A 25269-nucleotide genomic window follows, 5' to 3' on the forward strand; every position below is an offset into this window, starting at 1 on the left:
CACTTGAGTTGTTTTTATAAGATGGGTATGAACGAGATCGGTTGCTTATTGGTCGTTGGAAAGGGGGAAATGGTAAAACCACCCACATAATCTGACTCCCTCTATATAGCCTAGTGATTTCACAACACCCATATCCCCTTCTAATCATACACACAGAGACCCAATCTGCTAGCAACTGTTGTATAGTCCCATGCCCAATCAACACGGACTGCTCTCAAAGACCATAGAATATGTAATCACAGCTTCAACCTCTAAACTTTTGAGAACACCGTTACCCAAAGATATGCACTTCGAAATCAACCAACACATAGACCAATGCACCATGTCCTCTCACAAGCTTATATGCCGACAAAAAATTGTTGTGAAGAGCAAAAGGAAAGATTGACACAGACTGGGGGGATATAAATCTTTCAAAAATGGATGTACAATGAAAAAATCCACAAAAAAACCACCCTGCTTTAGCGTAGGATCCAGCGAATCATTTGATAAGCACTGGCAAGATACTATGCTCAGCTATCTTTCACCTTTGGACCTTGGATGAGATTTTGAGCATGCCACCTTCGAGTTGGACATGCCCTCAACCTATGCTTTCTTGCCTTCGCCTCTTCCCAACATACTAGCTGCCCCGTGGGCTCTTGCTCCGCCAGCCCCTCACCTACAATCCAATATAGCAGCCACCCCTGCTCGCTACAGCTCCCGGGTTGATGCCCCCAATCACTGGCGGCCTGCCCTGTCCTTGTTAAACAAATGCCCAAGGTCGCCCTCCACTAGCCAAGGCTCGTCACCTCCTGCCACCTTCCAACCTGCCTTCTTCTGCAGTCGGCCACCCCTTGGCCATCCTCTGTCCTCCCACCCTCGGCCCACTGCCGTCTCGAGCTCAGGCCCACCACCTTGCCTCCTGTAGCGGATCCCCCCTACTGGCAGCGCTCCTTCCTGCCTTCAACAGGCCGGCCCCTGGCCCCTGACCCTCCTCCCGAGTTCCTCCTCTGCGTCCTATCCCTCTCCTTTCAACCTCCAAGTGGCGGCGCTTTCCTTCAAGCAGCCCGCCACCTACATCAACTGCAGCTCCCTTTATTTTTTATTAATAGCTTTAAAAAGCTTTGGGTTTGGCCCCCTTGCACACGACAAAAATTTTGAAGGTCGGAAAAACTTCACCAAGTTTAAATGCGCTCGTTGAGTTCCTTGTCGCCTCTTTTAAAGCTTTGCCCTGCATGAAGCTTTATAATAAGGAGCATTTCTCATGGCACCGATGAACCCACAGCCGCAACAGACCATAGCTAAACATAACCTACACTCAAAACAATGCTTCCCCAGATATCCACCGATGGTAGCATATATAAGTTTCCTTTAATAGAGAAGCTTGAAAACCCTCTTTGGTCTGCTAAAAGAAACATTTGGCATACACATCACAATCGCATTTGCAGCAAGCTGTATCTAGCACTTGGCCAAGCACTCTAACACCTTCTTGCATACTGCCATGCACCTGCTGTTAGCACTTTCCTGGATCGACATTTTTGTGGAGCTAACTCTCCATGGCTACACACAAAATCTGAAACTTCAAAGCACACCTCTAATGCTCACCAAGGCAAGGTTGCCCCACCCCCTACATAGTCAAATCACTTTGACATATCTCTGTTTCTGCTTCTAGCTCCTGCAAGTCATCCTCAAAAACCTGCTCTTTAATTAATTCTGATGCACAATCAAACCATACCTCTTCCTCCAATAAGGACTCACCATCGCACGACATTTCATAGGGCTGCTTGACTGGCAGATTCATACAAGGCATCTCCTCACCTGCACTATGCTTCTCCTCGACCTTCAACTGGCTGACAGGCAACTCACATACACCTTTCTCCACTTCATCCACATTAAAAACATCATAAGTTCATACCTAGAAAACCGGGATTCTGTCTCCCACGTAGCATCTGTATCCAAACTTCTACTGGAACTATGAGAACTGTCAGACTCCTCTTCTGATCTTGCTGATTCTTGGACCATTGCTACCTTCCTCGTTGTTGGATCTAGAACCAACACTTCGTCTTCAAGGACTTTTGTCCCCTCGTCCTCTTGAAGAAGTAAACTGGGTGGCACCCTGAATATGCCTTGTTGTACCCTTTGAGACCTGGTTGGAAATTTTTCTACCTCTTCTACCCTCGCATCCTCTTCACGCGCTTTGATCACATTCATATCAAATAAAAAAGGATCTTTTACCTCTTGATGCTCATCAATATGTTTGGGCCTAGGCCCACTGGCTACCATGATTGCCGACTGTAGCAATCTTGCCTCCGTCTTCTTCTTCATCTTTCAACTCTTTGCTCTGGCAACTTGGACGGCTTCATCAAAGGTCCTTGGGTCCTCATAGTCCACCCTCTCACGAACATAGAGATGCAAGCAAGAAAGAAACCTTTCTGGCTTAAAGTATCCCGCATTGGTTGCTTGGGTAGCAACCACAAAATCCCCCTAATAAGCTTCAAATTTAGCAACAAAAGCATCGAAATTTGCACTAACTTATTGCTGCAAGTCTTTGAGCTTTGCATCTGCTTCTGAAGCCGACACCACCTTTTGATATCGTTGTAGAAAGTGCTCTCAAAATTCGATCGAGTTCTGCTTCTGCACATCTTCTAAACCACCGAACCAAACTTTTGCTTTACCTCGCAGCATCAAAGGTAGAGTTTGGATCTTCGCTTCATCACTTGACATCTGCAAGACTGCCAGCATAAATAGCTCAAAATCTGCAATTTATTCGTCAGCATCTTCATCTCCTTTGAACACTGGACCAAACTCCTGCTTCATCTTTACTCACGAACACTTTGGTAGGAAGCAATCAGTGGTTCCTCAGTGGGGGCACCACAAGATGGAAAGGGGAAAATGGAAAGACACCCAAAACATAATCTGACTGCCTCTATATAACCTAGTGATTTCACAACACCCCTATCCCCTACTAGTCATACACACAGAGACCCAATCTGCTAACAACTGTTGTATAGTCCTGTGCTCAATCATCACGGACTGCTCTCAAAGACCATAGATTATGTAATCACAGCTTCAACCTCTAACCTTTTGAGAACACCTTTACCCAAAGCTATGCACTTGAAAATCAACCAACACATAGACCAATGCACCACACCCTCTAACAAGCTTATATGCCAACAAACAACTGTTCTCAAGAGCAAAAGGAAAGATTGACACAGACTAGGGGGGTATAAATCTTTCAAAAATGGATGTACAATGACAAAAGCCATGAAAAAACAACCCTACTTTAACGTAGGATCTAGCGAATCATTTGATAAGCACTGGCAAGATACTGTGCTCGGCTATCTTCCACCTTTGGACCTCAGATGAGAGTTCGAGCATGCCACCTTCGAGTTGGACATGCCCTAAACATATGCTTTCGTGCCTTCGCCTCTTCCCAACATACTAGCTGCCCCGTGGGCTCTTGCTCGGCCAGCCCCTCACATGCATTCCGATATAGCAGCCACCCCTCCTTGCTACAACTCCTAGGTTGATGCCCCCAATCACTCGCGGCTCGCCGTGTCCTTGTCAAACAACTGCCCGAGCTCCCCCTCCACTAGCCAAGGCCCGTCACCCCTTGCCACCTTCCAACCTGCCTTCTTGTGGAGTCGGACGCCCCTTGGCCCTCCTCTGTCCTACCACCCTCAGCCCACTGCCGTCTCGTGCTCAAGCCCACCACCTTGGCTCCTCTAGCAGCTCCCCCCCATTGGCAGCACTCCTTTCGGCCTTCAACTGGCCGGCCCGTGGCCCCTGACCCTCCTCCCGAGTGCCTCCTCTGCATGCTACCCGATATGGCATCCCTCTCCTTCCAACCTCCAAGTGGCGGCGCTTTCCTTCAAGCAGCGCGCCACCTGCATCAAATGCAGCTCGCTTTCGTTTTTATTAATAGATTTAAAAGGCTTTGGACTTGGCCCCCTTGCACACACCAAAAATTTTGAAGGTCGGAAAAACTTTACCAAGTTCAAATGCGCTCGCTGAGTTCCTTGTCGCCTCTTTTAAAGCTCTTCCCTGCATGAAGCTTTATAATAAGGAGCATTTCTCATGGCGCCGATGAACCCACGGCCACAACAGACCATAGATACACATAACCTACACTCAAAACAATGCTTCTTGAGATAGTATATATAAGTTTCCTTTATTAGAGAAGCTTGAAAACCCTCTTTGGTATGCTAAAAGAAACATTTGGCATAGACATCACAATCGCATTTGCGACAAGCTATATCTAGCACTTGGCCAAGCACCCTGACACCTTCCTACATATTGCCATGCGCCTACTATTAGCACTTTCCTGGGTCGACATTTTCTTGGTGTACCATCATTGCCCACACCCTTGTTGAGCATTCCTGCTCAACCATAGCATTATTTATGTCAGGCCAAGGGCAGGGCCAAGGGCCAGGACGGACATGCGGTCAAGGGGCGCTATATTTAGGGGCTAGGAGTCTATATATGGCACGGTTGGGTGGAGAGTTGCATGGTCCAGTCCCCCGCAGTCTTACACTGGTATCAAAGCTTAGGGGAGAAGGGGAGGAAGAAAGAGGCATGGAGGCCATGGATCTTCGTTCTCTCTCTCTCTCTCTCTCTCGATCTCTCTCTCTCTTTGCGGTTCATGGAAGATCGCCCTCCTTTTGGCAAAGAAGAAGCAGCATGGCAAAGTCCTTTCATGGATGCATGGCAAGGTCGTGCTGCAAGAAGGCCATGGCAGAGAGGGAAAGCAAAGGAAGGCATGGCTCTTTGGCTTTTATCTCTCTCTCGCTCTCTCTCTCTCTCTCGTGGCGAATACGGTGCAGCATGGCTGCATGGCGTTTCATCAAGGCTCGACAGAGAGGATGGAAGGCCTTTGAGGACAAAGGGAATTGCATGCAAGGCATGCATGTTCATGGCAATTTCATGTGAAGGCTGAGGAGGTCGAAGCCGAGGAACAGGCCGTGTGCATCATCTCCAAGTTGGGGAAGAGATGGAGGTCGACCGACATGATAACCATCAAGATCTCCCTTGTTGGGTTTGCAGAAGGAAGGCAAGGCTTGTGCGCTGCTGTGACAGGCCCGGATTCGGCACGCACTATATACTGCTTGCTCGTTTTCTACCGGCGCAGAGGCCGCCATTGCTGCTCGTTATTTTATTTTTTATTTATTTTTTCCTTTTGTTTTCCCACTGGTGGTCGCCCTAAGCCAGGGAGGGGCCACTCCATAAAAAACACAAAGGAGCTTAAGGGGGTATACCCACCCCCAATCACCCAGAAGGCAGTCGACAGGCGATGCAACTTCGGCATTGAATAGACTCACAAAAAATCGAAATTAGCGGAATTTCAGAAAGTCTGAATCGACATTACCAAAATTTCAGAAAGTTTGAATCGCTTTTTGATTGCACGATTTGCTTCAACGTGTGGATTTTGGCACACTCTTTTGAACTCTTTTTCAAGCAACTGGAAAGGCCATCTCTTAGGTCCTCGGCAAGGCTTTTGCGGCAAGATGATTCATGTAATGAGGTATGCAATCGATTTTGTTTTCGTTTGACAAATTTTTCACACATGCTATGTAATTGTTGCATGCAGGCACAAGAACGGCTTGTGAGAATTCCGTAAGCATTCACTTTTTTTTATTGCTTTGTTTGCAAAGAACCATTGTTTGGTTGAGGGATCAACATCAAGCACGGCTTGAGTATACAATCCCTCGACACCACACGCGAGTCCGCGGGTAATTGTTGATACAAAGGTAACTTAGGCAGGGCTTGTGACATATTCAATTACGGTATTCAGCAAGACCGACCAGTCAGTATAATTTCAAGTAACTGTTTCCCATCAGATACTTAAGCAAGATTTCTGGGAGCACGGCTCCATGAATTGGATGCATACTCATTTCCAAGCCATTGCAGCTTGCTAAGAAGCAAGCAATATAGAAACATTAACATCCACAGCTAGGAGCTGAATGCAATGTTGACCACCATATACAATTTCGTCAAGCAAAGGTTGCTTTGGAACAAGTAGTATTGGACAATTGTTGACATGTGATAGCTCAGCTGTAGATGTTATCTTTCTCACTATCGGGAAATGTTATGATTCTCAATCCAGTAGCACAATTTGGCAAGGCCGTTTCCCTATGAAATTTTGACAAGGTCATTTTTTTGTACTTGATCGACAAGGTTGATTCTCTTTGCTATGACATCTGCCGTCCATCGCATTTGTAGGCAATGAGGCCAGATGTAGTTCTATGAAGCAAGGCTTCCATTCATGCATCTTGCATTGAGACTCCCCATGTTTGGCATATGCTATGAGCATACAAACTTGGGACGGATTTGGCAAAATTTTTGCATATTCTTTCATTCCGTATACGACGGATGTATATGATACAGGAGGGCGAATATACATACGCAACAACTCTCTCTCGCACGGCAGATTTGGCTATGAGCCACCTTTACGCGAGCTTTTCCTTTGGAATTTTATGACAACCGGTTGCAGCAACACCTACCAGGTTAGCCAAGTTCAAGTTTTTCTAGTTTTTGTTTTTTTCCATGTTTACACTTTACTTGGCAATTACTGTCATTGTGCAAAGCAAAGTGCTTTGGCAATTTTACGTGAAGCACAACTTCTCCCTTGTGCCGAGATACTGCCATTGATTTGGAATCAAGGGCTTTGGCACACAAGTTTGGGGAACTGGAAAAATAGGGAATGTCAGCTCACAGAATCCCTACCAGTTTCTTCTGTGCAAGGCACTTATGGTTTTGGTTCGCACGCTTGAGACCATCATAGTAGCCAAGGGCTTACGTTTTTGCATGCAAGGCATGCTAAGCAGGTTGCATGAATTCCACCACTTTATGTATTATGCTTCCGCTATCACCCTCGCAACTCTATCAAGGACAGACTAAGTGATGGATTGTTGAACCTGCTAGTTGGTTGCTATCAACACCCAACAGCACTAAAAGGAACCCAAATCTAGGACTTACTTCACAGGCAATGTGCCGATGCTAAGTCATTTCCATACAATCACGACCCTGCAAGGCAGGTAGATCAAGATGTGGTTGTGTTTTTTCTGTTACCTCTCTCAATGAGAGAGCCATAGCAGAAACTTGTTGCATACTTATGGGATACGCTGCACGTTAGGCATAAGATGCACACGCGCATGGCAATCAACTATACACGTCATAGTCGTTCAAGGAAATTTCCGTAGCCCAGCATGCTCTTCTTCTCTCTTTAAGGGAATAATGAAAATCTTCTAAGAAGCTTTTGATACGTGTTTTTCTAGAGAGTCAGTCTGAGTCAAGGTTCTCTAACTCTCAGCTAGCACATGGATAAGCTGCTACTCAAATTAGTCTTCATCGGTTTGTCCATTGAACACTAATTTGCATAAGGGTTGTGAGCCACGCAGGCTAAGAGCCAGCGTCAGACCAAGGGTAACACCCAACTATTGGCATTCTTTGGGTGACTGTTTTCAAGAGTGAATAGATCTACCCAGAGAAGTATACATCGACGTTAATGGACAAGCAAGGGTCTTGTCATTCAGGATGTTTACAGTGTCATTTTTGCACTACCTGTTCTCAGTGCGACACTCAAGTTGAGTTTTTGAAAATCTTCAATAGCTGATCTCTACAAGGAAGTATAGATGCAGCAATCAATTGAGACAGTATGGTTGTCCACACGAGCTAGGCAGTTCCCTTATGTGGATTTCCTGCTCTCTCTATAGCACTACGGAGTGTCTACGGACATAGTGTTTTGGGGTATGACCCGGCGGGTGACTGCTACATCATCCCATAGGCATTGAGGATCACAGTTGATCTGCCTTGAGGATCACAGTTTGATCTCTCCCAGTTAGACTTTCAAGGAAATAATTCCGCAATCTACCATGCGGTAGCAAACAAACTCAACTTTTTAAGTTGATTCCAATCAGTATGTACACGGTTAACTATGTTGGTTACCGTTAACTGCTACTTGAGCAGTTTCTACAAAGGGTCTTACCAAGGGGTTTGAATACATAGATTTTAACCAAAGGGGTTGGATTTCGAAGCCAACACCCACGGTTCCCAGTGCAATACTGTTTGTTTGTTCAGGTAGGAGATATGCTCCTCTCCGTTTGCGTACGAGCAGTGTAAGACTGCGGGGGACTAGACCATGCAACTCTCCACCCAACCGTGCCATATATAGACTCCTAGCCCCTAAATATAGCGCCCCTTGACCGCATGTCCGTCCTGGCCCTTAGCCCTGCCCTTGGCCTAACATTACTCCCCCCTTGGAGAAGCGTTTTCGTCCTCGAAAACACAAGTGGTAGTATCTTCGTAAGAACACTGATGTTTTCCTTATTGGCATCCTCTACACGGGCCAATTGTCCATATGACCGATACCTGGTGCAGTGAGGAGGTTCAATGAAACCAAGAGCAACATCTTGATTTTCAACATTGTTGTCCTTTTGCAACCACCCGTATCTAAATGGTAACTCATGATAACTCATGTGAGTATCTTGAAAAGCTCATAGCTACTGAAAGATAGAATAGGGAGTGTCCTCATGTCAGACTTCTGAACATTTTGGAACACACAGAACCACATGTTCACCCCTAACAAAGGTTACATGCCAACATACTCTGTCAGCACACCTACTAAGTCCTTGACTTATGAAACTATCGGTATCCAACCCCACCACAACAGGTGTTCAAAGTTGAAAACCTAACCTAAGAAAATTCTAGAATAAGGAGAGAATCACCTATTCAGAATGCATTGTGCTAGCGTATGCTCTTAGCAGATCCTTTAGCACGGTTTACTAACGTATGCGCTTAGCATATCCTTTAGTACTAAATAGAATACTTGTAAGCTGCCCATCCAACGTGGGATGTATAACAGCAGTAAGAGTGAGGTACTTTCCCCAACCACTTACAGACAGTCTTCCACGACTGACGACAAACTATGACTCAACCATTGAGTATCCAGCCATATACTCGATATGGAATGGAGACAACCAACTAGGTTGAAGGTAGATTGGAGGTTCTAGCAACCAATCACTAACATCCATACTCAGCCATCACCAGTGTAAGACTACGGGGGACTGGACCATGCAACTCTCCACCCAACCGTGCCATATATAGAATCCTAGCCCCTAAATATAGCGCCCCTTGATCGCATGTCCGTCCTGGCCCTTGGCCCTTCCCTTGGCCTGACAATTTAAGTAAAATAGTATTGCATAGAGAGAATGATATAAAATAGATATATAGTGGCTATATAGATAGGATAGAGGTAGATAGAAAAGAATCTGCTACTGCATCACCCTCCAGGGTCAAATGGAAAGCTCGAAGCTTCCCCAATCATAGTGTAGGCACCACGTGGATCAAAAACAAAATAATGGTCGTAGCCATCCACCTATAAAGCATGTACATCCAAGCCTTCCTTTGCACTTGTAGGCCAATAGACACGCCACCCTTCCAACCCTTCATAGCATGGAGCTTTCTCATCCTGCATCCATAAGTCTTTGCGCCAACCATAAACATACTTTCGACCACTTGAAGCATTGGTACCATAAGCAGCTATCATGTCATCTGCTACTACAGAACCCTCCATGGTATAGTTTTGTCAAAAAACCCTCGCCACCGACACAAAAATACCTGTAAAGCAACTTCCAATAACACATGTATCCATAGCATCACATAAAATAGAACGACCCTGCCATTTGTCTCCTCTTGCTGCATAGCCAAGAAAACCTGATCCCTTTGCATCCCTGCATCCAAACCTTCTAAACACGGCTCCAAGGCCAACTTTTCATACTCAAGAGCATGACCTGCTAAAGCTTCAACCAGTCCTTCAAAGACCTCATCACCTGCAAGGTTGGTGGCACCTTCCTCTCTACATGGAGCCTTGATCTCATAGGTTGCACGTGTATCAGCTTCTATAGAGTCATCTTCCGGAGCTAACTCTCCACGGCTACACACAAACTCTCAAACTTCAAAGCACACCTCTACATCCTCACCAAGGCAAGGTTTCCCCACCACCATAGACAACTCACTTTGATATACCTCTGTTTCTGCTTGTAGCTCCTGCAAGTCATCCTCGAAAACCTGCTCTTTAATTAAATTTGATGCACAATCAAACCATACCTCTTCCTCCAATAGGGACTCACCATCACATGACATTTGATAGGGCTGCTCGACTGGCAGTTCCATACAAGGCATCTCCTCACCTGCACTATCCTTCTCCTCGACCTTTAGCTAGGTGACAAGAAACTCGCATACACCTTTCTCCACTTCATCCACATAAAAAACATAATAAGTTTCATACCTAGGAGACCGGGATTTCGTCTCCCACGTAGCATTTGTATCCAAACTTTTGCTGAAGCTATGAGAACTGTCGGACTCCTCTTCTGATCTTTCTGATTCTTGGACCACTGCTACCTTCCTCGTTGCTGGCTCTAGAACCAACACTTCGTCTTCAAGGACTTTTGTCTCCTTGTCCTCTTGAAGAACCAAACTGGGTGGCACCTTCAACATGCCTCCCTCTGCCCTTTGAGACCTGGTTGGAACTTGTTCTACCTCTTCTACCTTGGCATCCTCTTCACGCGATTTGATCACATTCATATCAAGAAAAAAAGGAGATTTTACCTCTTGATGCTCATCAATATGTTTGGGCGTAGGCCACTGGCTACCGTGATTGCCGACTGTACCAATCCTGCCTCCATATTCTGCTCCATCCTTTGACTTTTTGCTCTGGCAACATGGATGGCTTGATCAAAGGTCCTTGGATCTTCATAGTCCACCCTCTCATGAACATAGGGATGCAAGCAAGAAAGAAACCTTTCCATCTTACAGTATCTTGCATTGGTTGCTTGGGTAGCAGACGCGAAATCCCCCCAATAAGCTTCAAATTTAGCAACAAAAGCATTGAAATTTGCACTTACTTTCTGCTGTAAGCCTTTGAGCTTTGCGTCTGCTTCTGAAGCCAACACCACCTTTGGATACCGTTGTAGAAAGTGGTCTCAAAATTCGATCAAGTATTCTGCTTGTCCACATCTTCTAAGCCATTGAACCAAACTTTTGTTTTACCTTGCAGCAACAAAGGTAGAGTTTGAAGCTTCGCTTCATCACTTAGCATCTGCAAGACTGCCAGCATAAATAGCTCAAAATCTGGAACCAATTGTGAGCATCTTCATCTTCTTTGAACATTGGACCAAACTCCTGCTTCATCTTGACTCAAGAACACTTCGGTAGGAAGCAATCACTGGTTCCTCAGTGGGGGCACCACAAGATGGAAAGGAGAAAATGGGAAAACACCCAGCACATAATCTGACTGCCTCTATATAGCCGCGTGATTTCACAACACCCCTATCCCCTACTAATCATACACATAGAGACCCAATTTGCTAACAACTGTTGTATAGTCCCGTACCCAATCAACACGGACTGCTCTCAAAGACCATAGAATATGTATTCACAGCTTCAACCTCTAAACTTTTGAGAACACCTTTACCCAAAGATATGCACTTTCAAATCAACCAACACATAGAGAGATGCACCATGCCCTCTCACAAGCTTATATGCCGACAAACAACTGTCTCAAGAGCAAAAGGAAAGATTGACACAGACTGGGGGTATAAATCTTTCAAAAATGGATGTACAATGAAAAAATCCATGAAAAAACCACCCTGCTTTAGCGTAGGATCCGGCGAATCATTTGATAAGCACTGGCAAGATACTGTGCTTGGCTATCTTCCACCTTTGGACCTCGGATGAGAGTTCCAGCATGCCACGTTCGAGTTGGACATGCCCTCAACCTATGCTTTCTTACCTTCGCCTCTTCCCAACATATTGGCTGCCTCTTGGGCTCTTGCTCGGCCAGCCCCTCACCTGCAATCCGATATAGCAGCCACCCCTGCTCGCTAGAGCTCCCCTGTCCTTGTCAAACAACTATCCGAGGTCGCCCTCCACTAGCCAAGGCCCGTCACCTCTTGCCACCTTCCAACCTGTCTTCTTCTGTAGTCAGCCGCCCCTTGGCCCTCCTCTGTCGTGCCACCCTCAGCCCACTGCGTCTTGTTCTCAGGCCCACCACCTTGCCTCCTGTAGTGGCTCCCCCCCACTGGCAGTGCTCCTTCCCGCCTTCAACTGGCCGGCCCCTAGCCCTTGACCCTCCTCCCGAGTGCCTCTTTTGCATGCTACCCGATATGGCATCCCTCTCCTTCCAACCTCCAAGTGGAGGCGCTTTCTTTCATGTAGCCCACCACCTGCATCAAATGCAACTCGCTTTCTGTTTTATTAATAGCTTTAAAAAGCTTTGGGCTTGGCCCCCTTACACACGCCAAAAATTTTGAAGGTCGGAAAAACTTCACCAAGTTTAAATGCTCTCGTGAAGTTCCTTCTCGCCTCTTTTAAAGCTGTGTCCTGGATGAAGCTTTATAATAAGGAGCATTTCTCATGGCGCCGATGAACCCATGGCCGCAACAGACCATAGCTAAACATAATCTGCACTCAAAACAATGCTTCTCGAGATATCCACCAATGGTAGCATATATAAGTTTCCTTTATTAGAGAAGCTTGAAAACCCTCTTTGGTCTGCTAAAAGAAACATTTGGCATACACATCACAATCACATTTGCGACAAGTTGTATCTAGCACTTGGCCAAGAACTGTGATACCTTCCTGCATACTGCCATGCACCTGCTGTTAGCACTTTCTCGGGTAGACATTTTCTTGGTGTACCATGGTTATTTGAGTACTTTAACAAAACAGGGTGATTGTTCAAAGCATGAGTTTAAGAGGATATGCAAAAAATCATATGGGTACTTTCTGCAAGATGGTTACTTATGGAAACATCCAAAACAGAGGGGTGCTATACCACAAAGGGTAGTATGTAACAAACAGAGTCATGTAAAGGTCATGCACGAGTTTCATGAGAACCTATGGGCTGGACACCGTGGTGTGTGGGCAACCTTTTCAAAGCTAAAGGAAAGGTATTGGTGGAAAGGTATGTACAAGGATGTATCCCACTTTGTGGAATCATGTGTAACATGTCAAATGTATTCAAATGTGCGACATCGTGATAGGTTACATCCTACTTATCCACTAGCCATACATTACAAATAAGTTGTGGATCTAGTCACCATGCCTTTTGGACTCTGGCAGATGAGGAACAAGCTTCTTTGCAACCTAGTCTCAGAGATCCAAAAGGGATTGGACACAGGTTTACAAAGGAGTCTCTAAAGCAATTGAAGATTTGGAATGAGGACTCCTTGACACAGGTTGAAAGGGAATGTTTTGAAGAGATGCTCTCTAAACATGGAAAAGCATTTGCATTTGAGCCACATGAGATAGGACGTGTAGATCCTACCATTTTTGCTCCTATGGTGATCTTTACCATCCCTCATGTACCTTGGAACTTACGGCCAATACCAGTTCCAAAGGCTCAGTTACCAAAGTTAATTAAGCTACTAAATGAGAAGATGAAGATGGGTATTTTGCAGCTTTTATGTGCTCCATACTCAAAAATGTGGTTCATAGTACCAAAGAAGAATGGAGCTTTGCGCTTCATCCAAGATATGCAGCCGGTCAACAAAGTCACAATTAGGAATATGGGTACAGGGCCAATTGTGGATGAGTTTGCAGAAGCATTTGCAGGAAGGGCAATATATTCTATGGGAGATTTGTACTCAGGGTATGATCAGATCCAACTACCAATAGAAAGTAGGGATCTGACTACCATGAGGACACCTATGGGTTTGTTAAGGATGTGTACCTTACCACAGGGAGCAACCAATTTGGTTGCACATATGATGAATGGTATGAATAAGGTCTTACGTGACTTTATTCCCCAAGTAACTATGCCCTTTCTTGATGATGTTCCTATTAAAGGATGTGAAGTAAGGAATAAAGATGAAGCTTTGGATTCCAAGGGGTGCCGCAACTTTGTGGCACAACACATAGATGATTGTGACAAGATCCTATCCAAACTGGAAGAGGTGAACCTTACCCTCTTGGGACAAAAGTCTGTGTTTGAAGGAGGTGTTGATTGTTGGGCACATGTGTGGTCTCAATGGGAGACGACCTTGTCCAACAAAAATTGATGCAACTCAGAAGATGAAGGAGGTATGCATATCTGTGAGTGAAGTTCGCAGATTTCTTGGTGCATGTGTGTTTTATGTTATATGGATTCCACATTATGCACATGTAGCAGATACTTTGTACCATTTGTTAAGGAAAAATCAAAAGTTTCATTGGGGAGACGCACAAGCAAGATCTATAAGAAAGCTAAAGGATTTGCTACAACAAGCATCGACTTTAAGAAAGGTAAACTATGAGTGTGGAAAGCCAGTAATAGTGACAGTGGATACAAGGAATTGGATGGGCAATAGGGTAAGATGACGAAGAGGGACATAGGTATGTGGTAAGGTTTGGAGCCAAGGTTCTAAGTAGTCGACAAAGGAACTACCCACACGTAGAACGGGAGTTGTGGGGCATGGTTACAGCACTAAAGTTTGAAAAGGAGTACTTGATTGGAGCATATGTGGGTGTGGAAACAGATTGTCTGCCACTCATTAGAATGATTACAAGCTGCTCAACACCAAACATTGCCATGCAAAGATGGATTTCCTACATTAAGTCCTTGAGTCCTGAGTTCAAGCATATAGCAGGAAAAGACAATCCGGTAGCGGATATGCTATCAAGGGCAAGGTATGAGGATGAGAAAGACATGGTAGATGATAGTGAAGATGTACGCACAAGGTTCTACTCCATTAATCATGTTGATCATAATGATGTTGGCACACCTAGTGCACTTGAGTTGTTTTTATAAGATGGGTCTGAAGGAGATTGGTTGCTTATTGGTCGTTTGAAAGGGGGAAATGGGAAAAACACCCAGCACATAATCTGACTGCCTCTATATAGCCCAGTGATTTCACAGCACCCCTATCCCCTACTAGTCATACACACAAAGACCCAATCTGCTAACAATTGTTGTATAGTCCCGTGCCCAATCAACACGGACTGCTCTCAAAGACCATAGAATATGTAATCACAGCTTCAACCTCTAACCTTTTGAGAACACCTTTACCCAAAGATATGCACTTTGAAATCAACCAACACATAGACCGATGCACCACGCCCTCTCACAAGCTTATATGCCGATAAACAACTGTTCTCAAGAGCAAAAGGAAAGATAGACACAGACTAGGGGGTATAAATCTTTCAAAAATGGATGTGCAATGACAAAAGCCATGAAAAAAACCACCCTGCTTTAGCGTAGGATCGAGTGAATCATTTCATAAGCACTAGCAAGATACTGTGCTCGGCTATCTTCCACCTTTGGACCTCGGATGAGAGTTCGAGCATGCCACCTTTGAGTTGGACATGCCCTCAACCTATGTTTTCTTGCCTTTGCCTCTTCCCCACATACTGGCTGCCCCGTGGGCTCTTGCTCTGGCAGCCCCTCACCTGCAATCTGATATAGCAGCCACCCTTGCTCGCTACAGCTCTCGGCTTGATGCCCCCAATCACTGGCCGCCCGCCCTGTCCTTGTCAAACAACTGTCCAAGGTCGCCCTCCACTAGCCAAGGCCCGTCACCTCTTGCCACCTTCCAACCTGCCTTCTTTTGCACTCGGCCGGCGCCCTTAGCCTCCTCTGTCCTGCCACCCTCGGCCCACTGCCGTCTCGTGCTCAGGCCCACCACCTTGCATCCTGTAGTGGCTCCCGCCCACTCGCAGTGCTCCTTCCCACCTTCAGCTCGCCTGCCCCTGGCCCATGACCCTCCTCCCCAGTGCCTCCTCTGCATGCTACCCGATATGGCATCCCTCTCCTTCCAACCTCCAAGTGGCGGTGCTTTTCTGCAAGCAACCCGCCACCTACATCAACTGCAGCTCCCTTTATTTTTTATTAATAGCTTTAAAAAGCTTTGGGCTTGGCCCCCTCGCACACGCCAAAAATTTTGAAGGTCGGAAAAACTTCACCAAGTTTAAATGCACTCACTGAGTTCCTTGTCGCCTCTTTTAAAGCTCTATCCTGCATGAAGCTTTATAATAAGGAGCATTTCTCATGAAGCTGGTACACCCAAACTGTGTCGATCTATGGAAGTGCAAGAGGTCCAGGCATGGCTATTTGCAGGCAAATGGCAAAGTGCTTCAGTGGCTATTTGATGCAAGGTATGGCAAGCATTGCCAGGATATGTATGCTCAATGTGGATGTTCGAAGGTCAAGGCTAGTTTTAGAACTGCTGATCGGGGAAGTTGAGAAGGCTCAAAGCGTTGGGTCTTTTGAAGTTTCGTACCGCTTCAAGCTTGGATCTATTCAGCGAGGCTATACCGTGGCGGACCCGTATGTTGTAGATGGGCAGTCTTGCCTTTGCTCATTTTTATGTGGCTTGCTTTCGAGTTGGGCGTCGAAACTTGGGGCATGCGGACGTTTGAAGGAGGCATTCGAAGGTCGGCTATGTATGGCGTGTGCAAGGGGGCCAAGCCGAAAAGCTTTGTGAAGCTCTTAATTTAATTTTAAAAAACGGGTGGCTACTGTTGGCGCCATGCAGAGGGAGAAGAGCCAGTTGAGGTGGCGTGCCATGAAAAGCAAGGAAAGGGCCATGGCCAGTTGCGTAAGGAAATCCCGCCAGGTGAATACAAAAGGGGCACGACAGTTGATAGACCGGGGGAGGCCTGTTGATAGAGGAGGGCGACCAATAGCGAGGTCGCTATTGGCCTACCAGAGAAGGAGAGGCCTCGCGAGTGATGGCTTGAGGGGACGGGCTGGTGCAGGACACAGGGGTGCATCCAGTAGAAGGCCACGGGGTGGCGTTGTGTGAAGGACCCCCAGACTATTGGCAAGAGCTGCAGAGGGAGCAAGTGGAGAGAAGCCACGGGGTGGCGCCACTTGGGGATGAGGAGGGCTGGCCTGAAGGGCCGCCAGTGAAGAGGGTGGCCGACCATAGGTGAGAGAGTTGCAAAGGGCGGGCCTGAGTTGGCCACGAGGCAGCGCTGCATGGCAGCGTGATTAAGGGAGGGGGCTGTAGTTGCAAGGCCGCCACGGCTGCAAGGGCCATGGGGTGGCATATAGGACAGGGAGAGCGCAGAAGAGGAGGCTTGAAGAAGCCACGAGGTGGTGGTGTTCTGGAGACCTGCCATAGGGGCCATACTTAGAAGGCTCAGGTTTGCAGAGAAAGGCGCAGGTGGCGCAGCTTGAGGTTGGCCGTCAGTGTTGGCATGGTAAGGAGGAGGTAAGGGGGCCACAAAGGGCTGCCAGATCGAAGCAAGAAGGAGAGTCGGTTGCAGGAGAAGAATGCATCTTACACACTTTAAATGAAGCTAATGGCATCAGTGTCACCATAAGCTCGCCCTCTGGCTCTTATATTCATTTGTTTGTCACCATGTGTGTGTGTAAGTATTCCTTGCGTGGGTATCAAGTATGCAAAAGTGGGTGTCGGCTTGGCATAATCTGAGTGTATGCTAGAGTTTTTTGCAAAGGTCTGCGGTTATCGATCAATATATAGAGAAAGGTGCACTGAAGGGTTAATGTGGAAACCATGATGATATGCTTTGTGACTGGGTGTGTGCAATAGGGGATGGTCGGGATCGGGCTTGGACAGTAATGGTTTGCAGATTGTGTATCTAGATGTGTGTTTGCTAGGGGATAGGGGTGCTGTGAGATCACTAAGCTATATAGAGGCATCGAGTTTATGTGGTGGTGGTTTTCCCATTTCCCCCTAATTTCCATCTTGTGGTGCCCCCATTGAGGACCCACTGATTGCTTCCTAACAAGGTTTTCTTGAGTCAAGATGAAACAGGAGTTTGGGCCAGTGTTCAAAGGAGATGAGGATGCAGATGATTGGCTTACCGATTTTGAGCTATTCATGCTGATAGTACTCTGGATGCCAAGCAATGAAGCAAAGCTCCAAACTCTACCTTTGGTGCTGCGAGGAAAAGAAAAGGTTTGGTTCGATGGCTTAGAAGATCTGCACAAGCATAATTGGATCGGATTTTGCGAGCAATTCTTACAAAGGTATCGAAAGGTGGTGTCAGCTTCGGAGGTAGATGCGAAAATCAACGGTTTTCAACAGGACGTAAGTGCGAATTTCGATGCTTTTGTTGATAAATTTGAATCTTATTGGGGGGATTTGGCGGCTGCTACCCAAGCAACCAATGCGGGATATTTGAAGCTCGAAATGTTTTAACCATGCTTGCATCCCTATGTTCGTGAGAGAGTCGATTATGAAGATCCAAGCACTTTTGATGAAGCCGTCAGAGTCGCCAGAGCAAAGAGTCGAAAGATGAAGAAGAAGATGGAGGCAGGATTGCTGCAGTCGGCAGTCATTGTAGCAAGTGGACCTAATCCCAAGCAGATCAATGAGCATCAAGAGATAAAATCTCCTTTTTTTGTTGATTTGAATGTGATCAAAGCACGTGAAGCTGATGCCAGGATAGAAGAGCTAGACGAAGTGCCAACCAGGCCTCAAAGGATACAGAGGGGTATATTCAAAGTGCCACCCAGTTTGCTTCCTCAAGAGAACGAGGTAATAGAATATCTTAAAGAAGAGGTGCCAGTTCCAGAGCTAGCAACGAGGAAGGTAGCAGTGGTCCAAGAATTGACAAGATCAAAAAAGGAATCTGACAGTTCTCAAAGCTCTAGCAGTAGTTTGGACACAGATAGCATGTGGGAGACAGAATCCCTGTCTTCTAGGTATGCAACTTATGATGTCTTTCATGTAGATGAAGCTGAGAAAAATGTATGCGAGTTGCCTGCCAGCCAGTTGAAGATCGAAGAAAAGCATAGTGCAAGTGTAGAAATGTCTTGTGTGAACAGGCCAGTCAAGCAACCATCTCTTGTGTCTTATGATGGTGATTCCTTGCTAGCGGCAGAGGTATGGTTTGATTCTGTATCAGACTTAATTGAAGAGCAGGTTTTCGAGGATGACTTGCAGGAGCTAGAAGCAGAAATAGTGGTAGGTCAAGTGGATTTGTCTATGCAGGGGATGGGCAACCTTGCCTTGGTGAGCATGTCGAGGTGTGCTTTGAAGTTCCAGAGTTAGTGTGTGGCTGTGGAGAGTTAGCGTCGACAGATGACTCTATGGAAGCTGATACAGGTGCAGCCTATGAGCGAGAGGCTCCATGCAATGAGGAAGGTGACACCAACCTTGCCGATGATGAGGTGTTTGTAGAACAGGTTGTCGTTCTAGCAGGTCATGTCCTTGAGTATAAAGAGATGGTTTTGGAGCCATCTTTAGAGGGTTTGGATACAGGTTTGCAAAGGGATCAGGTTTACTTGGCTATGCAGCAGGTGGAAGCAAATTGCAGGGTTTTTCTTTTTTATGCGGTGCTATTGATAGCCATGTTGTTGAAAGTTTCTTTGCAGGGTGTACTATGCAGGTTTCAATGCTCATGTGATGAAGATAATGATATGGAGGGTTCTATAGCGGATGCTATGATAGCAGTTTATGGTACTAATGCTTCAAGTGGTCGAAAGCATGCTTATGGTTGGCAGTAAGACTTATGGATGCAGGGTGACAAAGATCCATGCTATGAAGAGATGGAAGGATGGACTGTCTATTGGCCTACAAGTGCAAAGGAAGAAGTGAAGATACATGATTTACAGGTGGATGGCCACAGCCAATGCTTTGTTTTTGATCCAGGTGGACTTTATGCCATGCTAGAGGGAGCTTTGAGCTTTCCATTTGACCCTGGCGGGTGATGCAGTAGCAGATGCTCTTCTCTCTATATCTATCCTATCTATATAGCCACTATCAGTTTTCTTATACAGTCTATATATCTATGCTATATCATTCTCTCTATACATACTTATTATACTCAAATAATGCTGTGGTTGAGCATGAATGCTCAACGAGGGGGTGGGCAATGATGGTACAACCAAACTGTGTCGATCTATGGAAGTGCAAGAGGTCCAGGCATGGCTATTTGCAGGCAGATGGCAAAGTGCTTCAGTGGCTATTTGATGCAAGGTATGACAAGCATTGCCCGGATATGTATGCTCAATGTGGATGTTCGAAAGTCAGAGCTAGTTTTAGCACTAGTGATCGGGGAAGTTGAGAAGGCTCAAAGTGTCGGGTCTTTTGAAGTTTCGTACCGCTTCAAGCGTGGATCTATTCGGCGAGGCTATACCGTGGCGGACCCGTATGTTGTAGATGGACAGTCTTGCCTTTGCTCATTTTTATGTGGCTTGCTTTCGAGTTGGGCGTCGGAACTTGGGGCATGCGGACGTTTGAAGGAGGCATTCGAAGGTCGGCTATGTATGGTGTGTGCAAGGGGGCCAAGCCCAAAAGCTTTGTGAAACTCTTAATTTAATAAAGAAAACGGGTTGCTACAGTTGGCGCCATGCAGAGGGAGAAGAGCCAGTTGAGGTGGCGTGCCATGAAAAGCAAGGAAAGGGCCATGGCCAGTTGCGTAAGGAAAGCCCGCCAGGTGAATACAAAAGGGGCACGACAGTTGATAGACCGGGGGAGGCCTGTTGATAGAGGAGGGCGACCAATAGCGAGGTCGCTATTGGCGTAGTAGAGAAGGAGAGGCCTCGCCAGTGATGGCTTGAGGGGGCGGGCTGGTACAGGACACAGGGGTGATTCCAGTACAAGGCCACGGGGTGGCGTTGTGTGAATGACAGCCAGGCTATTGGCCAGAGCTGCAGAGGGAGCAAGGGGAGAGAAGCCATGGGGTGGCGCCACTTGGAAATGAGGAGGGCTGGCCTGAAGGGCCGCCAGTGAAGAGGGTGGCCAACCATAGGTGAGAGAGTTGCCAAAGGGCGGGCCTGAGTTGGCTGCAAGGCAGCGCTGCATGGTAGCGTGATTAAGGGAGGAGGCTGCAGATGCAAGGCCGCCACGGCTGCAAGGGCCATAGGGTGGCATACAGGACAGGGAGAGCGCAGAAGAGGAGGCTTGAAGAAGCCACGAGGTGGTGCTGTTTTGGAGACCCGTCATAGGGGCCATATTTAGAAGGCTCAGGTTTGCAGAGAAAGGCGCAGGTGGCGCAGCTTGAGGTTGGCCGTCAGTGTTGGCATGGTAAGGAGGAGGTAAGGGGGCCACAAAGGGCTGCCAGATCGAAGCAAGAAGGAGAGTCGGTTGCAGCACAAGAATGCATCTTACACACTTTAAATGAAGCTAATGGCATCAGTGTCACCATAAGCTATTAAAACGTTATTGTTCAAGTGAACATTCTCGCCCTCTTGCTCTTATATTCATTTGTTTGTCACCATGTGTGTGTAAGTATTCCTTGCGTGGGTATCAAGTATGCAAAAGTGGGTGTCGGGCTTGGCATAATCTGAGTGTATGCTAGAGTTTTTTGCAAAGGTCCGAGGTTATCGATCAATATATAGAGAAAGGTGCACTGAAGGGTTAATGTGGAAACCATGATGATATGCTTTGTGATTGGGTGTGTGCAATAGGGGATGGTCGAGATCGGGCTTGGACAGTAATGGTTTGCAGATTGTGTATCTGGATGTGTGTTTGCTAGAGGATAGGGGTGCTGTGAGATCACTGAGCTATATAGAGGCATCGAGTTTATGTGCTGGTGGTTTTCCCATTTCTCCCTTTCCAACGCTGATGAACCCATGGCTGCAACAGACCATAGCTAAACATAACCTGCACTCAAAACAATGCTTCTTGAGATATCCACCAATGGTAGCATTTATAAGTTTCCTTTATTAGAGAAGCTTGAAAAACCTCTTTGGTCTACTAAAAGAAACATTTGGCATACACATCACAATCGCATTTGCGGCAAGTTGTATCTAGCCCTTGGCTAAGCACTCTCACACCTTCCTACATACTGCCATGCGCGTGCTGTTAACACTTTCCTGGGTTGACATTTTCTTGTTGTACCATCATTGCCCACCTCCTTGTTGAGCATTCATGCTCAACCATAGCATTATTTATGTAAAATAGTATTGCATACAGAGAATGATATAAAATAGATATATAGTGGCTATATAGATATGATAGAGATAGATAGAAAAGCATTTGCTACTGCATCACCCTCCAGGGTCAAATGGAAAGCTCGAAGCTTCCCCAATCATAGTGTAGGCACCACCTGGATCAAAAACAAAACAATGGTCGTAGCCATACACCTGTAAAGCATGTACATCCAAGCCTTCCTTTGCACTTGTAGGCCAATAGACATGCCACCCTTCCAGCCCTTCATAGCTTGGAGCTTTGTCACCCTGCATCCCTAAGTCTTCGTGACAACCATAAACATGCTTTCGACCACTTGAAGCATTGATACCATAAGAAACTATCATCTCATCTGCTATACAACCCTCCATGATATAGTCTAATTCCTCAAAAACACCTCGCCACTGACACAAAAATACCTGTAAAGCAACGTCCAATAAGACATGTATACATAGCATCACATAAAATAGCAAGACCCTTCCATTTTCCTCCTCTTGCTGCATAGCCAAGCAAAGCTGATCCCTTTGCATCCCTGCATCCAAACCTTCTAAAAACGGCTCCAAGGCCAACTTTTTATACTCAAGAGCATGACTTGCTCAAGCTTCAACCTGTCCTTCAAAGACCTCATTACCTGCAAGGTGGTGGAACCTTCCTCTCTCCATGGAGCATTGCTCTCATAGACTGCACCTGTATTAGCTTCTATAGAGTCATCTGTCGGAGCTAACTCTCCACGGCTACACACAAACTCTCAAACTTCAAAGCACACCTCTACATGCTCACCAAGGCAAGGTTTCCCCACTCCCTGCATAGACAAATCACTTCGACATACCTTTGTTTTTGCTTCTAGCTCCTAGAAGTCATCCTCAAAAACCTGCTCTTTAATTATGTGTGATGCACAATCAAACCATACCTCTTCCTCCAATAGGGACTCACCATCGCACGACATTTGATAGGGCTGCTCGACTGGCAAATTCATACAAGACATCTCCTCACCTGCACTATGCTTCTCCTTAACCTTCAACTAGCTCACAAGCAACTCGCATACACCTTTCTCCACTTCATCGATCCACATAAAAAACATCATAAGTTTCATACCTAGAAGACCCAGATTTCGTCACCCACGTAGCATCTATATCCAAACTGCACCTGGAGCTATGAGAACTATCGGACTCCTCTTCTGATCTTGTCGATTCTTGGACCAGTGCTACCTTCCTTGTTGCTGGCTCTAGAACCAACACTTCGTCTTCAAGGCCTTTTGTCCCCTCGTCCTCTTGAAGAAGCAAACTGGGTGGCACCCTGAATATGCCTTGTTGTACCCTTTGAGACCTGGTTGGAACTTGTTCTACCTCTTCTACCCTGGAATCCTCTTCATGCGCTTTGATCACATTCATATCAAATAAAAAAGGAGCTTTTACCTCTTCATGCTCATCAATATGTTTGGGCCTAGACCCACTGGCTACCGTGATTGCCGACTGTAGCAATCTTGCCTCCATCTTCTTCTTAAAGCAAGCAAGAAAGAAACCTTTCAAGCTTAAAGTATCCCGCATTGGTTGCTTGGGTAGCAGCTGAAAAATTCCCCCATTAAGCTTCAAATTTAGCAACAAAAACATCAAAATTTGCACTTACTTCCTGTTGCAAGCCATTGAGCTTTGCATCTGCTTCTGAAGCCGACACGACCTTTTGATACCGTCGTAGAAAGTGCTCTCGAAATTCGATCCAGTTCTGCTTCTGCACATCTTCTAAGCGATCGAACCAAACTTTTGCTTTACCTCGCAGCACCAAAGGTAGAGTTTGAAGCTTCAGTTCATCATTTGGCATCTGCAAGACTGCCAGCATAAATAGCTCAAAATCTGCAAGCCAATCGTCATCATCTTCATCTCCTTTGAGCACTGGAACAAACTCCTGCTTCATCTTGACTCACGAACACTTTGGTAGGAAACAATCAATGGTTCCTCAGTGGGGGCACCACAAGATGGAAAGAGGGAAATGGGAAAAACACCCAGCACATAATCTGACTGCCTCTATATAGCCCCGTGATTTCACAACACCCATATTTACCTACTAATCATACACACAGAGACCCAATTTGCTAATAACTGTTGTATAGTTTTGTGCCCAATCAACACGGACTACTCTCAAAGACCATAGAATATGTAATCAGAGCTTCAACCTCTCTAACCTTTTGAGAACACCTTTACCCAAAGATATGCACTTTGAAATCAACCAACACATAGAGCGATGCACCACGCCCTCTCACAAGCTTATATGCCAACAAACAACTGTTCTCAAGAGCAAAAGGAAAGAATGACACAGACTGGTGGGGTATAAATATTTTAAAAATGGATGAACAATGACAAAAGACATGAAAAGAACCACCCTGCTTTAGCGTAGGATCCGTCAAATCGTTTGATAAGCACTGGCAAGATACTATGCTCGGCTATTTTCCACCTTTGGACCTCGGATGAGAGTTCGAGCATGCCACCTTCGAGTTGGACATGCCCTCAACCTATGCTTTCTTGCGTTCGCCTCTTCCCAACATAATAGCTGCCCCGTGGGCTCTTGCTCCGCCAGCCCCTCACCTGCAATCCGATACAGCAGCCACGCTTGCTTGCTACAGCTCCCGGCTCGATGCCCCCAATCACTGGCCGCCCGCCCTGTCCTTGTCAAACAACTGTCCAAGGTCGCCCTCCACTAGCCAAGGCCCGTCACCTCTTGCCACCTTCCAACCTGCCTTCTTTTGCACTCGGCCGGCGCCCTTAGCCTCCTCTGTCCTGCCACCCTCGGCCCACTGCCGTCTCGTGCTCAGGCCCACCACCTTGCATCCTGTAGCGGCTCCCTCCCACTCGCAGTGCTCCTTCCCGCCTTCAACTGGCCAGCCCCTAGCCCCTCACCCTCCTCGCGAGTGCCTCCTTGGCATGCTACCCGATATGGCATCCCTCTCCTTCCAACCTCCAAGTGGCGGCACATTCCTTCAAGAAGCCCGCCACCTGCGTGAAATGCTGCTCGGTTTCTTTTTCATTAATAGCTTTAAAAAGCTTTGGGCTTGGCCCCCTTGCACACGCCAAAAAATTTTAAAGGTCGGAAAAACTTCACCAAGTTTAAATGTGATCGCTGAGTTCCTTATCGCCTCTTTTAAAGCTCTGCCCTGCATGAAGCTTTATAATAAGGAGCATTTCTCATGGCGCCGATGAACCCACAACTGCAACAGACCATAGCTAAACATAACCTGCACTCAAAACAATGCTTCTGGAGATATCCACCGATGGTAGCATATATAAGTTTCCTTTATTAGACAAGATTGAAAACCCTCTTTGGTCTACTAAAAGAAACATTTGGCATACACATCACAATCGCATTTGCGGCAAGCTGTATCTAGCACTTGGCCAAGCACTCTGACACCTTCCTGCATACTGCCATGCGCCTGCTATTAGCA

At 46.4% G+C, this 25269-nt stretch overlaps 5 protein-coding genes and 2 pseudogenes across 5 annotated transcripts; 4 read left to right on the plus strand and 3 right to left on the minus strand.

Annotated features, from left to right (window-relative positions):
- Positions 1-231: 231 nt before the first annotated feature.
- On the minus strand, positions 232-3743 carry LOC147440811 (uncharacterized). Its single transcript, XM_086483593.1, has one exon. It carries the CDS (start codon positions 2299-2301, stop codon positions 1819-1821), a length of 483 nt encoding a protein of 160 aa, XP_086339719.1. The 5' UTR covers positions 2302-3743; the 3' UTR covers positions 232-1818.
- A 12309-nt stretch (positions 3744-16052) lies between these two features.
- Positions 16053-16433, plus strand: LOC147440812 (uncharacterized). Its single transcript, XM_086483799.1, has one exon. It carries the CDS (start codon positions 16053-16055, stop codon positions 16431-16433), a length of 381 nt encoding a protein of 126 aa, XP_086339925.1.
- A 186-nt stretch (positions 16434-16619) lies between these two features.
- LOC147440813 (uncharacterized) lies at positions 16620-18974 on the plus strand. Its single transcript, XM_086482643.1, has one exon. The coding sequence runs from the start codon at positions 18216-18218 to the stop codon at positions 18972-18974; it is 759 nt and encodes a 252-aa protein (XP_086338769.1). The 5' UTR covers positions 16620-18215.
- A 38-nt stretch (positions 18975-19012) lies between these two features.
- LOC147440814 (uncharacterized) lies at positions 19013-19520 on the plus strand (annotated as a pseudogene).
- Positions 19521-19849: 329 nt separating this feature from the next.
- Positions 19850-20232, plus strand: LOC147440815 (uncharacterized). The gene has a single exon (XM_086482645.1). The coding sequence runs from the start codon at positions 19850-19852 to the stop codon at positions 20228-20230; it is 381 nt and encodes a 126-aa protein (XP_086338771.1). The 3' UTR covers positions 20231-20232.
- Positions 20233-20240: 8 nt separating this feature from the next.
- Positions 20241-20879, minus strand: LOC147440816 (uncharacterized). Its single transcript, XM_086482644.1, has one exon. The coding sequence runs from the start codon at positions 20877-20879 to the stop codon at positions 20241-20243; it is 639 nt and encodes a 212-aa protein (XP_086338770.1).
- Positions 20880-22853: 1974 nt separating this feature from the next.
- On the minus strand, positions 22854-24685 carry LOC147440817 (uncharacterized; annotated as a pseudogene).
- Between the last annotated feature and the right edge of the window lie 584 nt (positions 24686-25269).

The sequence above is a fragment of the Adiantum capillus-veneris genome, chromosome 15 (genome assembly GCF_014529385.1).
Source record: "Adiantum capillus-veneris isolate H3 chromosome 15, ASM1452938v2, whole genome shotgun sequence".
Taxonomy (NCBI): Eukaryota; Viridiplantae; Streptophyta; class Polypodiopsida; order Polypodiales; family Pteridaceae; genus Adiantum; species Adiantum capillus-veneris.